Below are 14,333 nucleotides of genomic sequence, written 5' to 3'. Positions count from 1 at the left end.
ATGCATCTTCAAAAAGAACACAGGTCTAAACAGCCTGAAGTAATTTTATTGTTCACATGCAGCAAGATTGAGTACCTCTGCACTGGTTTTCCTGGTGCCAGAATAAGCACAGGGGAAGACACCTTTTATCACATTTTGTAAAGTTTCTTATCTTATTGTTTTACTAAGGTTGGAAAATCCAATGCCAACACATGTCATTAAGACTTTCTCCCCACCCTTGTGTTCTTCTTCAGGGGACTTCATTTCAATTTTAAACATGATCTGGAAGAAGCTTCTCAGGTGTCGCAGAAACTCAATTCTGAGGGAGAGAAAACAAAAGAATTTAAGAAACAAAACAAAAAGCACAACAGCAGTTCCTACTAGCGTCAATTCCAATGATAAGCACAGTGAGCACAATAAGCATGAGAAGATTGCTCAGTACAGAGAAACAAGCCTACAGGCTCCAAAATTTTTTCTCACTTGCACTGCTGCTAGTGACCCCTACTGAAAACACCATGTACTCTGTATAAGCAGAGAGAGATGGAATGCCTGGTCACAGCAAGACAAAGTGCTCTGAAAGGAAAACAAGGGGAGAAAGAACAGTTGTAGCTAGGCAAGGTCACTTAGTCACGATGCTGACTTTCCACTAGGGTCATAAGAAACCTGTGCCAACCTGCAGTACAGTACCTCCCCAACTCCCAAAGGTTAAAGCAGAAACAAAAGATTAAATAGAGGTAGCCAAGAGTTTGGCCTTGGGGGCATGCTTCTAGGCTTCCTAGTGAGGGAACCGATGCTCCATGCCTGTTGATGTTCAAGTGGCATTTGGATAACGCCCCTTCACTTTTGGTTTGCCCTGAAGCGATCAGGCAGTTGGACCTGATGATCTCTGTGAGTCCCTTCCAACTGAACTACTCTATCCGATTTTCTCCTGATTTTCAAGAGCAGGAAGCAATTTCCTGTAATTTCAGAATGAGAGGCACAAAGAGACTAAATAGGCACAGTTTAGATTTTTTTTTCTGTCAGAGCAGAGAGGGTCTGACAGAAAAAAAAATAGCAAAACTCTTAAGAAAAAAAATACGACAAAACAAAACCTAACTGAACCCATCAAAATAAAAATCCAAGAAAACATTCCTACTGGCTTCCCCGAAACAGGGAACATGCAATTACACCAAAATGCTACAAATGTAGAATTGATAATTGCCTATGAAATAATTGCTCTCTTCCAGTCAGAGTCAGAAGCAGAACTGTCATCGTGACCTAACGTTTAATCTTCTACACCAATTACCATGTACTCTTTTTAGATTAAGTTTAACCTTTGAAGAAAAAGAATGTGTACATCCAGTCCACACATTTATATAGTTGGCAAACTGCAAAAAGCTTCTGCTTTGCATGCTAACAGCATAATCACAAGCTAATCATGCTTACATCATGACATCAAATCGAGTTCCCACAAAATGGGAAGAAGGAGACCAAGGACAGTCTCCAGAGCAACATCACAAAGCTCCTGGAACCTTCTATACACAGAAATCCAGGAGCTTCTGAACACAGAGCACAGTGGGCACTGCAGATTCAGAAACTGTGTTTACCCACTTGAGTTCTACTCCTGTACTTGGATGCGTGCACAGGGAGAAGAGAGAAACAGCAGGAGCCAGGCAAACAGAGGCTACTGTCACTGACACTGGTCTGTGCTTGGTGATTTGCCTCTGGAGCAGTCAGCTGAATACCTCTGTAGGGTGAATGTGGGCATGTGGATCCTCCTGCTATGTACAACTTTTCACCCCATCTTGCTGGGCTAGTGACCAGCCACCACACAGGCACCAGCTCTCATATCTCCTCAATGTGTTAACAGTTTTAAGGAAGAAAAGAAGACCATCTTTTCTTCCATGCCTCCTCAGCTCCAAGGGGAGGCTGTAAGTAGGCAAAAGGGCATACGCTGGCAAAAATGCTTCAGTAAAGCTGGCAGGCAATAAGGTCTGATCAGCCTCCTTGCTAGCTGGGTCCCTTCCCAGAGCTCTGGCAGTGCGACAAGCAAACAGACAAGCCCAAAACAGCAGGAACACAGCACTAAACACAGCAAGGATACAGAACAAACTGCATTAGTGCCAAACACAGCACGAAAACAGAGGTTTAGGGGAAAATCCTAAAAGCTGATCAGCAAGCTTTGCAACGTGTCCATGGGATTGTCTCAGCCTGTACTTCTGTTCGTATGTTTGTAGAATATTGCTGCTCTGCCTCTACTTCTGGATACAGTGGAAAAGCAAAAGCTCCTGGGTAAATAAGACAGGCTTAAAGGAATAGGAGAGGAGGAGGCTGCATGGAGATCAGGAAGGAGAATTTGTGAGCAGTGGGAAACATGAGGTAAGGACTCTGGAAATGGGAGAAAAAGAGGGGGAAGAGCAGATGACAAAATGAAGTAGAAAGTGGGCTGCTATTAGCTTGAGGCTGATAAAAGTGTGGTCAGGTCTACTTCCCAAGTAACAGGCAGCTGCATCAAACACACATGAGCCAAATGGAGGAGTGACAGAGGGAGTGAGCAGTATAGCACACTTTCATCTTGCTGGAGTCTTAGTCTTTATTCTCTCTTTATTCTGTTAAGGTGAAAAACAGTTAACTGAACCACACCAGAGATCTTCTGTAGCACCAGACTCCTTGGAATTAACAATCACTGTACTACAATTACATTTCTATATATATAAGTAAGTTTGCAGAAAGGCTCTCTTTTCCCAGAAGCCTACTGAGGAACATACTGACGTCACATGTTCTTGCTTGCTGTCAGGGCAAAGCGACCAGCTCATTAATCACCACTTGAGAAGACCTGGCTGCCAACAAGGCCTGCTCTGTTCCTTTACCCCAGACACAGAGGAGCGCACGGGGGGGAGCTCGCACACGACGCACATCAGCGACACATCAGTGCCAGAACGGACCCCACCGGGCCTGGCCTGAGGCCTCCACCTCCTCGGAGCAGCTGGTCCCAGCCTGCAGCGCCCTGTAGGGGGTGAGGCGGGGGAGGAGGGGGGGGGGGGGGGGGGGGTAAGGGGGGGGAAGGGAGAGGGGCGCGGGTAGGGGAGGCCTCAGCCCGCCCCGGGGAAGGGAGACAGGATACAGTGAAATACCGGGGGCTGCACCCGCCCCTTCCCCTCCGGCTGATGGTCGCAAAGAGCCGCGCAGGCAACTCTGGGGCAGCTCCACACGGCGGTGGGCAGCGCCCACGAGCAGGCCCAGCCCGGCCGAGGGGCCACAGTGGGAAGTGGCTGTTGCCTGTTTGCTGCCTCAGGCAGGTGAGCCCACCCTTGGGCTACAGCTGCCCTTTCTTCCTCCCCTTCTCGCTGCCTGTACTCCCCCCTGTCAGGTTTTCCCCTGCTCTTTTGGTGCCCTGCACACCACAGCTTGCGAGAGCAGTTCCCAGATGCATTTTCTGGGGACTTTGACTCCAAAGCACATGTGCCTTTTTCCTCCCTGAAGCCTTTCAAGCTGGCAGCAGTGCTTTTCCATTGCTGTTCTCTGTGTGCCCCCTGGTCCTCACAGATTCATCTGCATGCAGACCAGACCAAATCACGAGGCCCTCATCTCATGCCAGATTTAAGATTTGTTACCATGCACCCTTGGTGAGGTGGCAGCACGGTGAGCACCCAGAATTACAAGCAGCTCAACAAAAAAGCACTGTGAAATCTGCAGTAACCCAAGAGGCTGGTGTTCCTCCTCAGGGGAGCCCCATTCCTAGCATTTCTTCCACATTAGCAGGTCAAAGGATGGCTCTGAGGAAAATACACAAATCTGGAAGATATCTCCTTGTTCTGGTGGATGTATTCCAGAGCATCATATCCCCCGCACAGAACTTTAATCCATCAGCTGAACTGTCACATTTAGGCTACACTGTGCCAGACAGAGAACTCAATCTGCTATATATGTCTTATAAAGAGCTTTGGAGTATACAGCGTGAAAGTCTTAAAAACAGAGATATCATAGCTCTGACAAAGGAAAGAAAGGATTACAATGACAGTACCACAATTCAATTCAAAAACTCGTTGATTTGATGAGCTGCTGGAGGGCCAAGTTTTCCGATCCTTTACCAGCCGCTTTAGTGAGGGCACGAGGGTGCTCCAGACAGAGTTGCATGATTTCTTGTGGCACATGATGCTCCAGAACGTCTGCTGCTGACCTTCATCTCTGCCATGCACTCCTAGCCTGGCAGAAGTGACAACCTACCCATCTGAAATCAGTCTGCTTAGAAAATAAAGTGCTATGCTCACACAACTTGTATAGTATCAAGGAGAAAAAAAAAAAAGAAAAAAGAAAAAAAGCTGAATGACACAAGTCATCACTTTGTTTCACAAGCTTAATTGTGTGCTTCTTTGATGCCTTTCACTTGGATACTTAGTTCACACAGGGTTGCTTCATTCCTGTGCAAAGGGAGGCTTACCTGCTCCCTCCTCCCCCAAAAAGATCTTATAAACGTTGTTACCCAGGTATAAGAGATTGAAATTGAAGTTAGGCAATTCCTAGATCTCATGTGATGGCACCACCATTCTTCAGTTATCACAGTACTGTACCTTTCACGTATACAGCACCGGTACCATGATAACCGAAAAAGGATAGTTCATAGTCTTATTGTTTGATGCCATTGTCAAATAAGCTACCCTTCTCCCATCTTGCTTAATGGAAAATTGCCCAGACTCTACGAATAGCTATGACCTAGTCAGTCTTCTAGAATAAATGAAATTTTTGGTATTGGATGTCTTCTACCTACCCTGTGTGTTTCAACTAACTGTGAGAAATTTATTCCTTTTGTTTCCTCTGAATCATTACTAGTGACAGATAAACCTTTAATAAAATTCAAGATTAAAGGGCATCACAGAAGTCCGACAGAAGTACCTGACAGGACTAAAGCTTTAGGGCTGCACATAGCTCCAGAAATTGAACTCTTGAGCTGTTTCATTTAGACAGTTACAGCTTTAGCATTTGGCAAGTCATTCAAAACAGGCCATTTAATGTCCCAGCTACAGAGAAATCACTAGGAAAACAAGGTAGTGTATGCTAGGCAATAAAAAGCTAACTGACGTATACATACAAGACCAAGAATCCACAATAAACCTCATCTCTGCAATTTTAATTGCTTCAGAATCTGGAAGAATATACAATAGTAAGGAAATAATATTTTAACCTGTAACAATAAACACTAGGTAACTTACGCTACCTGTCTCATTTTAAGACAGATACAAGTTGTTCTAATCACAGCCACAGACATGATCTTTCATATAGAAGAAATAGCTATGCGATAGAGAATTAAACAAGACTAAGTAATTAAAATGAAATGAAATGAAATAAAATAAAATAAAAAACAACTTACGTGTATGGAGACAGAGGTCCTAACAGGACTTTGGAAACATCCTGTTGTCCAAGGGTCATGAGCAGCAGAGCAAGGCTCTGGTTTGTTGAATCAACGCAACCTCCCTGTAAACCAAAATGTTTTAATAATTAATCTCTGCACAAACCAGAGATTGAGATGGGAGGAGAGTAATAGAGAAAAAAGATATACTTAAAAGGTTGAATTGCTGCTCTCAGTTTTCAAGGGCCAAAAAGATAAAAATCTAGATTTTTTAACAATGACAAATTCATTTCATCTGGCAGGCTGGGAAAGAACCAAAAGTAACAGTGTCAAAACAAAGAAAACTCTCATCTCTCCCTGTTCTGTTCAAGCATTACAAAACTGAAGCATGGCAGTGTTTCTGAACTTTAATAAACAACTTTTAAACAAAAAGATGACATGAACTTCTGCATTTCACTCGTTGCAGATCCAAAGCCACAGTGTAGTCTGTGAATAGTTTCCTGCTGAATTGAAACTAATCCTAAGCCCACTGAACATGCTGTCTGGAGAAAGCAAAACTACTGACACTGCTAACTGGCATTCAGCTTTGTGGGCAAAGCACAAACTTAACATTTTAAGAAATATAACTATTCAACAAAGCAAATTTTTTGGAATTTGGAATTCCAAATAAATTTTGGAACAGATAGACTAAGAAAACACAATGATGTGACAACTTGAACACATTTACTCAGTGAAAAGGCAGAAGAAAGGACTATTCCAGTGAGAGATACTGATGGTAATTTTCAAGATGGTTGTACTTCAGTATGACAACTCTCACTGTTCCATGAAAATATAAATTCAAAACTCTGAATCATACAGTTGTTGATATAAAAAAAGGGTTGTAAAAGATCTTTAAGGTCTTTCTTATATCTAACCGAAACCTCCATTGCTGCAACTTGAGGCTGTCCCCTTATGTTCTATTAGTTGTCACCTGAGAAAAGAAACCAGCACTAACTTCACAGCAGTCCTCTCTCGGATAGTTGTAGAGAGTGATAAAGTCTCCCCAGCCTCTTCATCTCCAAACTCAACAACCTGTTACGTCAGCCGCTCCTTGTATGTCTTGTTTTCTAGTCCCTACACCACCTTAGTTACCTTTCTCTGAACAAATTCCAGTGACTTGACATCCTTCTTTTAATGAGGGACCCAAAACCAAACAATGAACTAGTGGCTCAGTCTCCCCTGTGCTGTGTACAAGGGAACAGTCACCTTACAGAATTCCTTGGGTTGGAAGGGACCTTCAAGATGACCTAGTTCCAACCTATTGTGATCGACAGGGCTGCCACCCTGGGCACCACCCACTAGATCAGGTTGTCCAAGGCCCCATACAGCCTAGCCTTGAATGCCTTCAGGAATGGGCATCCACAGCTTCTCTGGGCAGCCTGTGTCAGTGCCTCACCACACTCTGAGTGAAGAATCTCCTCCTAATATCTCACCTAAATCTCTCCTCTTATTTTAAAGCCACTCCCCCTTGTCTATCATTATCAGACTGCAGGCCAGGCTGCCACTGGCCTTCTTGGACACCCATGCGCACTGCTGGTTCATATTTTTCTCTGTAGGCAGACAGCTCTGGTGCAGTTGCATTCCACAGTAAAGCAAGGAATTGACTATGCCTGTTCAGGACAACCAAATTCCTGTCAGTGGGAAGCTGCCAGACACAACTGCCTTCCCTGTGGCAGCAGCTCTTACATGGTGGGGGCAGGGCCAAGAGCAGCAGCATCACACCCTGAAATTAGAAAAGCAGGCTGCAAGGGAACACAGCTCCCAGGAGTGCTGAAAACAGCAGGCAAACAGAGCATGGCACGGCAGTTGGCACACGCAGGGCAGACTATCCCTCCTCAGTGAGGGGATTGGCTCACCTATCAGCTGCCTCCCAGACAACAAATCTAGCCATGGTCTCCACTAGGCAGAAAGATCCTGCCTAAAAGAATGCAGCTACCCAGACTGAGTGCCTGCCCAGAAATATGGCTGTTCTGGTCTCTGGGCGCAGGGAGTGCCTGAGCCTGCTGCTGCCCCTGCAAGATGGCAGAGATACCACCCGCATGAGGTGTGAGCCTATGGATGATCTGCTTAGCATAGGGGCAGGAACTCAAGGAGGAGGTGGAGAGATTGAAGAGCATCAGGGAGTGTTAAGCAGGAGACAGATTCCCCACTCCAGTTCACCCCTCTGATTATTATTCCTTACTGATTGTTCAGGCTGGCAACGATGAAGTCACTGAGAGCTATCAAATGTGACTTCAGGGGACCGAGGCGGTTAATGGACAGAGTAGGAGTACAGGTGGTGACTTCCTCTATCCCTTCAGGGGCAAGGAGGAAACTGAAAGGACCAGGAAAATCCAGCTGAGAAACATATGGCTGAGAGGCTGGTACTGCGACAGGACTTTTGACTTTTTTGACCATGAGGCGATTTACTCTACATCTGGCCTGATGGCTCCTAATGACATCCACCTAGGTAATGAGGAAATGAATTCTGGCTCAGGGTTTGTCTGGGCTCATGGACAGGGCTTTAAACATGATTCGAAGAGAGAAGGGTATAATGACAAACCTGCCCATGAAAAGATGTGGGACAGCATAGCTAAGTTAGAGAAAAGGTACTAGTGGAGCCCCTTAACCTGCTGTATCTTATGATGAATGTACTAGGCAGCAAGTTGGTGGGCCTCATCACTAGATTTGATGGGGGAAGGGGATGTACAGCTGAGGAACAGAGAATAGTCAGGAAACACTGTGGCCTTAGGAAGTAGCAGGGGAAAACCTTTGATATCTCCCAGAGGAATTTAGGAGGGCTCCTCCAGGAAGGTAATGTGGCTGACAGCCCAGCTGAAAAGCCCCTATACCAATACATGCAGCGTGGGAAATAAGCAGGAGGAGATGAAAACTGTGGTGCAATTGGAAAACTGCAATCTTATTGCTATCACTGAAGCATGGGATAACTTACGTACCTGGAATACCATGATTGAGGGCTATGAGCTTTTTAGAAAGGATGGGTGAGGCAAGAGAGGTGGGGGAATTGCTGACTGTATTAAGAAGTGGATAGACTGTGAAGAGCTGCCCCTGACAAACAGTAAGGAACAGGTTGAGAGTCTGTAGGTTAATGTTAGGGACTGAACCAATAAAGGGCACCTGTAGGTCCGGGTCTACTACATGCCACTTGATCAGTGGGAGCCTGTTGATGAGGCCTTTATGCTTCAGCTACAAGAAGCATCACACTCGCAAGATCTTACCCTGATGGGGGATTTCAGCTACCCAGATAAATACTAGGAAAACAACATAGTGAACTGCAAGCAATCCAGAAGAATCCTGGAGTCCTTTGATTAGAACTTTATGGTTCAGGTACCGGACAGAGGTGAAGCATTGCTGGACCTGGTGGTCACCAACAAGGAAGAGATCATAAAAGAGGTTTTGATTGAAGGCAGCTTGGGCTGCAGCAACCATGTCCTAGTCAAGTTCATGATCTTTAGGAACATGGTCCTGGCAAAGAGTGGAGTCAGGACACTGAACTTCAGGCTGTTTAAGGAATTGTTCGATGAGATTCCCTTGGGAAACTGTCCTTAGGAACAAAGGAATAGAAAAGAGCTGGCAGCATTTAAGGACACCTTTCTGACAGTGTGTGGCAGAGCAAGGACCTGCTGGTTAGGCTGAAGGAAAAAAAGGAAAAGTAAAAGCAGTGGAAGCAAAGATGGGTGACCTGGGAAGACTATAAGGATTCTGTCCACATATGCAGAGATGAAGGCACGAAAGCCAAGGTGTAGATGGAACTTGAACTTGGCAAGGGATGTGAAAAACAAGAAGGGACTCATTAGATATGTTGGGCAGAAGAAACCGGCAAAGGAGAGTGTACTCCCTCTGATAGATGAAACAGGATTGCTGGCCTTCTCAGATACGGAGAAGTCAGAGGTACTTAATGAGTTCTCTGCTTCAGTTTTCATGAACAGTTAGGGTTCTCATGCCTCTCATGTCCTTGAACTTCTAAAGCAGGGGAGCAAAATCCCTCCCAGTTTAAGAGCGGAGCAAGTCTGAGATCACCTGCTGAGACTAGATGAGTACAAATCTACAGGCCCAGATGACATGCATCCCAGGGTTCTGAAGGAACTGGTTGATGTGGTTGTCAGTCCTCTAACTTATTTGACAAATCATGGCTGTTACGTGAAGTCCCTGGTGACCGGAAAAAGGGAAACACCACTCTCATGCTTAAGAAAGGGAAAAAGGAGGATGCAGGGAACTAGACCTGTGAGTTTTATGTATGGAAAGATAATGGAGAAGATCCTCATGGAAGCTATGTTAAGGCATATACAAGATGAAGAGGACATCTGAGACAGCTAGCATGGCTTCAACAAGGGCCTGACCAGTCCAGTGGCATTCTAAGTGAAGTGATGGCACTGGTGGACCAAGGAAAGGCAACTGATGCCATCTACCTGGACTTGTGCAAGGCCTTTGACATGAACTCACACCACATCCTTATCTCTAAATTGGAGAGAAGTGGATTTAAAGGCTGGACTTCTAGGTGGATAAAGAATTGATTGGACGGTCATAGCCAGAGGGTTGTTATCAGTGGCTCTATGTCCACGTGGAACCTGATCAGAAGCAATGTCCTCCATGGTCCATTCCAAGCATTCCACAACATCTTTACCAGTGATGTAGACAGTGGGATTGAGCGCATCCTCAGCAAGTCTGCAGACAACACAAAGCTGAGTGGTGCAGCTGACACAATAGAAGGGAGGGATGCCATCCAGAGGGGCCTGCACATGCTCAAAAAGTGAGCATGTGAGAATCTACTGAGGTTTAACAAGGCCAAGTGCAAAATGTTGCACTTGAGTTGAGGCAATCCCAGATATGAGTACAGACTGGGAGAAGAACTCACTGAGAGCAGCCCTGCAGAGGACCTGGAGGTCCTGGTGGACAAAAAGCTGCACATGCACCAGATGCACGCACTTACAGCCCAGAAGGCCAATGATACCCTGGGCTTCATCAAGAGAGGAGAGGCCAGCAGGGAGAGGGAGGTGATCCTGCTCCTCTGTGCTGCACTGGTGAAGCCCCACCTGGAATCCTGTGTCCAAGCCTGGGGCCCCCAGCACACCAGGGATGTGGAGAGGGCCCAGAGGAGTTCCATGAAGATGATCAAAGTGCTGGAGCACCTCTGCTATGAGAAAAGATTGAGGAAGCTGAGTTTGTTCAGCCTGGAGTAGAGAAGGCTGCAGGGAGACCTCACTGCAGCCTTCTGGTGCTTAAAGGGAACTTATAAGAAAGAGGTAGATGAACTTTTTACACAGTCTGATAGTGATAAGACAAGGTGGAATGGCTTTAACTGTAAGAGGGTAGATTTAGGTTAGATGTTAGGAAGAGATGTTTTACTTAAGAGGGTGGTGAAGCACTGGAAGAGGCTGCGGATGCTCCATCTCTGGAGGCATTCAAGGCCAGGTTGGATGGGATTCCTGGCAGCCTGGTCTAGTGGTTGGCAACCCTGTCCATGTCAGGGCAGTTGAAACCGGATGACCCTTGAAGTTCCCTCCAACCTATGCCATTCTATGATTTTGTGTTCAGATGGCTGCCAACCTCCACGTCCTCTTCTACAGAGGCTACTTTCCAGTCACCCTTCTCCAAGTCTATAGCACTGAACAGAGGTTGTTGTAACCCAAGTGTAGCACCTAACATTTGGCCTTACTGAATGCCATATAATTAGACATTAGATTTAGCCTATCAGATCCCTCTGCAGAGCTTTCCGACCCTCACGAAAATCAGCACTCCTGCCTGAGTGGCCCCAGTGCTGAGTGGAACACCACCTTTAACCACCTGCCAACCTGATTTAACTATACTCACAAAGACCTTTTGTGCCCATCCATCCAGCCACTTCATATAACAAAAGATGCACCACATTGAAAGGAACATCTTCATTACATACACCACCATGATCCAGCTCACTTACGCATTTGTCATTTACACAATTACATTTGGGAAGTAACCCTTGCCCTCTACTCTGTGCTGATGAGGCCTCGCTTGGAATACTCATGAGAGAGCTGGGGTAGTTCAGCCTGGAGAAGAGAAGGCTCTGCGGTGACCTGATAGCAACTTTTCAGTATCTAAATGGGAGGGAAAAGAAAGAAGGGGACAGATTCTTTAGCAGGGCCTGTGGTGATAGGACAATGGGAAACGATTTCAAGTTAAAGAGGGTACATTTAGATTAGATATAAGTACAGTCTTTTACAGTAGGGTGGTGAGGCACTGGAACAGGTTGCCCAGAGATGCGGTGGATGCCCCATTCCTAGAGACTTTCAAAGTGAGGGTGGATCAGGCCCTGGGCAACCTGATCTAGCTGTGTTGTCCCTGTTCATTGCAGGGGAGTTGGACTAGTTGACCTTAAAGAGGTCCCTTCAACTGTAAGGATTCTATGATTCCATAAACTGTGTGAACCAACCACACCAACATTGAAGTTCATATGTTCAACCTAATGCCTTCTTTATGAATGATAAAATTTATGCTTAACCTGAATGAACAAAGCAACTTCAGAATTTGCTGGTGCAATTTACAGCCACCGCTCTCACTAGTTGCACTTGCAAGTCTGAAACAGGTACAAGAGAATTTGGTAAGACATTCCTGATATTGAACTTTCCTTATTTGCAGCCAGCTAATAACTGAAAATGCTCATTACCACTAGGATGAAAACTTTACCTTTTCCTAAAATCTTTCTTTTTTTTTTTAAAGCCAAAAAACATTATAAAACATCTACTTTTTTCCCCATCAGACATATGACTTATTGTATATAAAAGCTTCAGTCAGCACAGAGACAACCATGTCTCATAAAATACAGCAAAACATGATGCATCCATCACATCTCATCTGCTTTCATAGTCTCTGTTGCTGCAACAAGTTAGCCAATCCCTACTATTATGCATTAGCAATGCATCACCATGCCCATTCCCATATAGGTAGATACCATACAGGGAAATTAAGTGATTTTTCTTGTAATCAAATGCTGACAGAACAGTAACTTATGTCAAAAGAAACACAAATTAATGCCACTCCCAATGAGGCCAACTTTTGTCTCTCAATCTGCTGTTTACTTAAGTAAAAAGAAAGCCAGCAACAACAACAAAAGAAACAAACCCAAAAACAAAATAACCCCAAAGCAAAAACACTCCCACTAGAAATGGGATAGACAAAGTCAGAGCCGAAGTACTGACTTTATTCCAAAACAGCTGTCACTCATAACAAACCTAGGATGCAGCTTCTAGCTTAAGTTAATTCAGTTTATGGCTGATTCTCCATTATTGTTTCCATTGACAACAGAATCAGATCCAAGATATAATCAGAGACTCAGACAGAAATGCAGAAATGCTGCAATACAAGTATCACAGTCTACATGCAGAAGCACAAATAACTCTGGATCTTTGACAAAAGTGTGTTTTGAAGAGGATTATTCTTCCAAGCTTATAGTACTGGTAACACTATAGCATAAGGTTATTTTTTTCCTCTTGCACATATGGTACATACATGCATGCTTTAATCGACCCCGAGGTATATTATTCGTTAGGGGAGGTGCAGAACCATTTTCAGAAAGGAGATGAGACTTGTCACATTGAAGTAAGGATGTCTTGAAAATTAGCATTTAGTTAAACACTTCACTGATATTAGCTCTAGCTGCATGAAGCAACAACCTTACCCCTTCTGCCCTCCCAAGATCCTGTAACAATTCAACCTTTCCTCAAAGAAGAGCTCAGACTTCAACTGCTACTACATCCAGCCCTATTTCTCCTGATCATAGGCCATATAGGCATTCAACTCCCTTCTAGCTTTCCTTGGCCCTTTCTTTCTGTCAATCATCTGATATATTAAATACCCAAAACTAGCTCCTCTCAAAGGCAAGAAAGGAGGCCTTCTTTATTGGCGTTCTATAATTAAGCTTGCGTAAGAAATAAACACAGATTTGAAAGACAATGCTAGCCATTCCATGTCCCTCCTTCAGGTCTGTTGTAATTAGCAACATGTCATTTACTGTTAGTTGATTGGCTCTGAAATCCTTTCATCTACAAAGATATATTACTAAAGCAAGAATCATATATGCCCTTCTCAAGTTCTTTTTTGATGCTTAGCAGAAGGAGCAGTTTAGCACTTTGCATAGCAAGGCTCAAATCCTTAGATTTCCTACATGGTAAAGTACACATAATAGCAAGCATTAAGCAAGCACTTTAAGAGATGCTTCTGAGCCCTTTTAAACAGGAATGAATTCCAAAAGTTTTGTGCGTGATTCTGACAACTAAAATCCTCTGCAGAGAATCATCTTCAGTGCTGCCAAGATGCCCTTTTCTGATAAGCCTTCCAGCCCCCAGAGTACCTACAGGCAAAGACACAGATGGAGAAACAGTCTAATCCAGTTCACATGCAATCTAAGGAAAGAGAGGGAGAGCAATTCTCCCTTGAGCATTCACAGACTACCAAATACAAAGGACTTAAGGACTGCCTGTTCACAGCAGCCTGTTCTCCCATGCATTCTCCTCCCAACATTACTGTTTCACTACACTATCTAGGCAAAACAAAACAAACAAAAAGAAGACAAAAACCAGTACCAAACAGTATCCTAAAAACAAGCAAACACAGCATACTTTGCAATGTGCGGGTCAAACTGACCCAAGCTTGGAAAAAACAAAATCAAATGTAATAAAACGAATGAGCAAACCCAATTTTTCTAATTCCTGGCTAATGCTCTGTAAGAGTGTATGTCATACACAAAGTCATAAATTCAAGTGTATATTCTGAAAATAACAAAATGAACCCCACCATATTGCCTATGACAGAGAGTAGGGATTTCATGATACTGAGTAAGATCTAAATACTCCAGTAGACAAGCAGTACAATAGCCCTTAAAAGATAACAAATGAGAACTTTTTCACCATGAGGTGCTGCAATGGAGGACAACAAATAGTTCACACACTGCTCACCAGCTGTCACTTTTGGAATGGCCCACACATCATAGAGCCTTCCAGAATGCCAACTGTTCCAT

The 14,333-nt window shown here is 44.4% G+C and overlaps 1 protein-coding gene and 1 non-coding gene across 2 annotated transcripts in view; both read right to left on the bottom strand.

The window, feature by feature from the left end:
- Positions 1 to 26: 26 nt before the first annotated feature.
- RCL1 (RNA terminal phosphate cyclase like 1) overlaps positions 27 to 14,333 on the bottom strand; it is a 33,901-nt gene continuing 19,594 nt past the window's right edge. Inside the window, exons 8-9 of the mRNA XM_424808.8 lie at positions 5,327 to 5,430; positions 27 to 298 (exon numbers count right to left, since the gene is read on the bottom strand). Of these exons, the coding sequence (XP_424808.1) occupies positions 148 to 298; positions 5,327 to 5,430 (255 nt within the window). The 3' untranslated portion in view covers positions 27 to 147. The remainder of the gene's footprint in view (positions 299 to 5,326; positions 5,431 to 14,333) is intronic.
- Positions 4,498 to 4,576, bottom strand: MIR101-1 (microRNA 101-1). The gene has a single exon (NR_031494.1). It is a non-coding gene; the product is annotated as a microRNA 101-1 (primary transcript).

The sequence above is a fragment of the Gallus gallus genome, chromosome Z (assembly GCF_016699485.2).
Source record: "Gallus gallus isolate bGalGal1 chromosome Z, bGalGal1.mat.broiler.GRCg7b, whole genome shotgun sequence".
Lineage (NCBI taxonomy): Eukaryota > Metazoa > Chordata > Aves > Galliformes > Phasianidae > Gallus > Gallus gallus.
The sequence above is the reverse complement of the archived record's forward strand: the minus strand, read 5'-3'. Positions and strand labels throughout refer to the sequence as shown.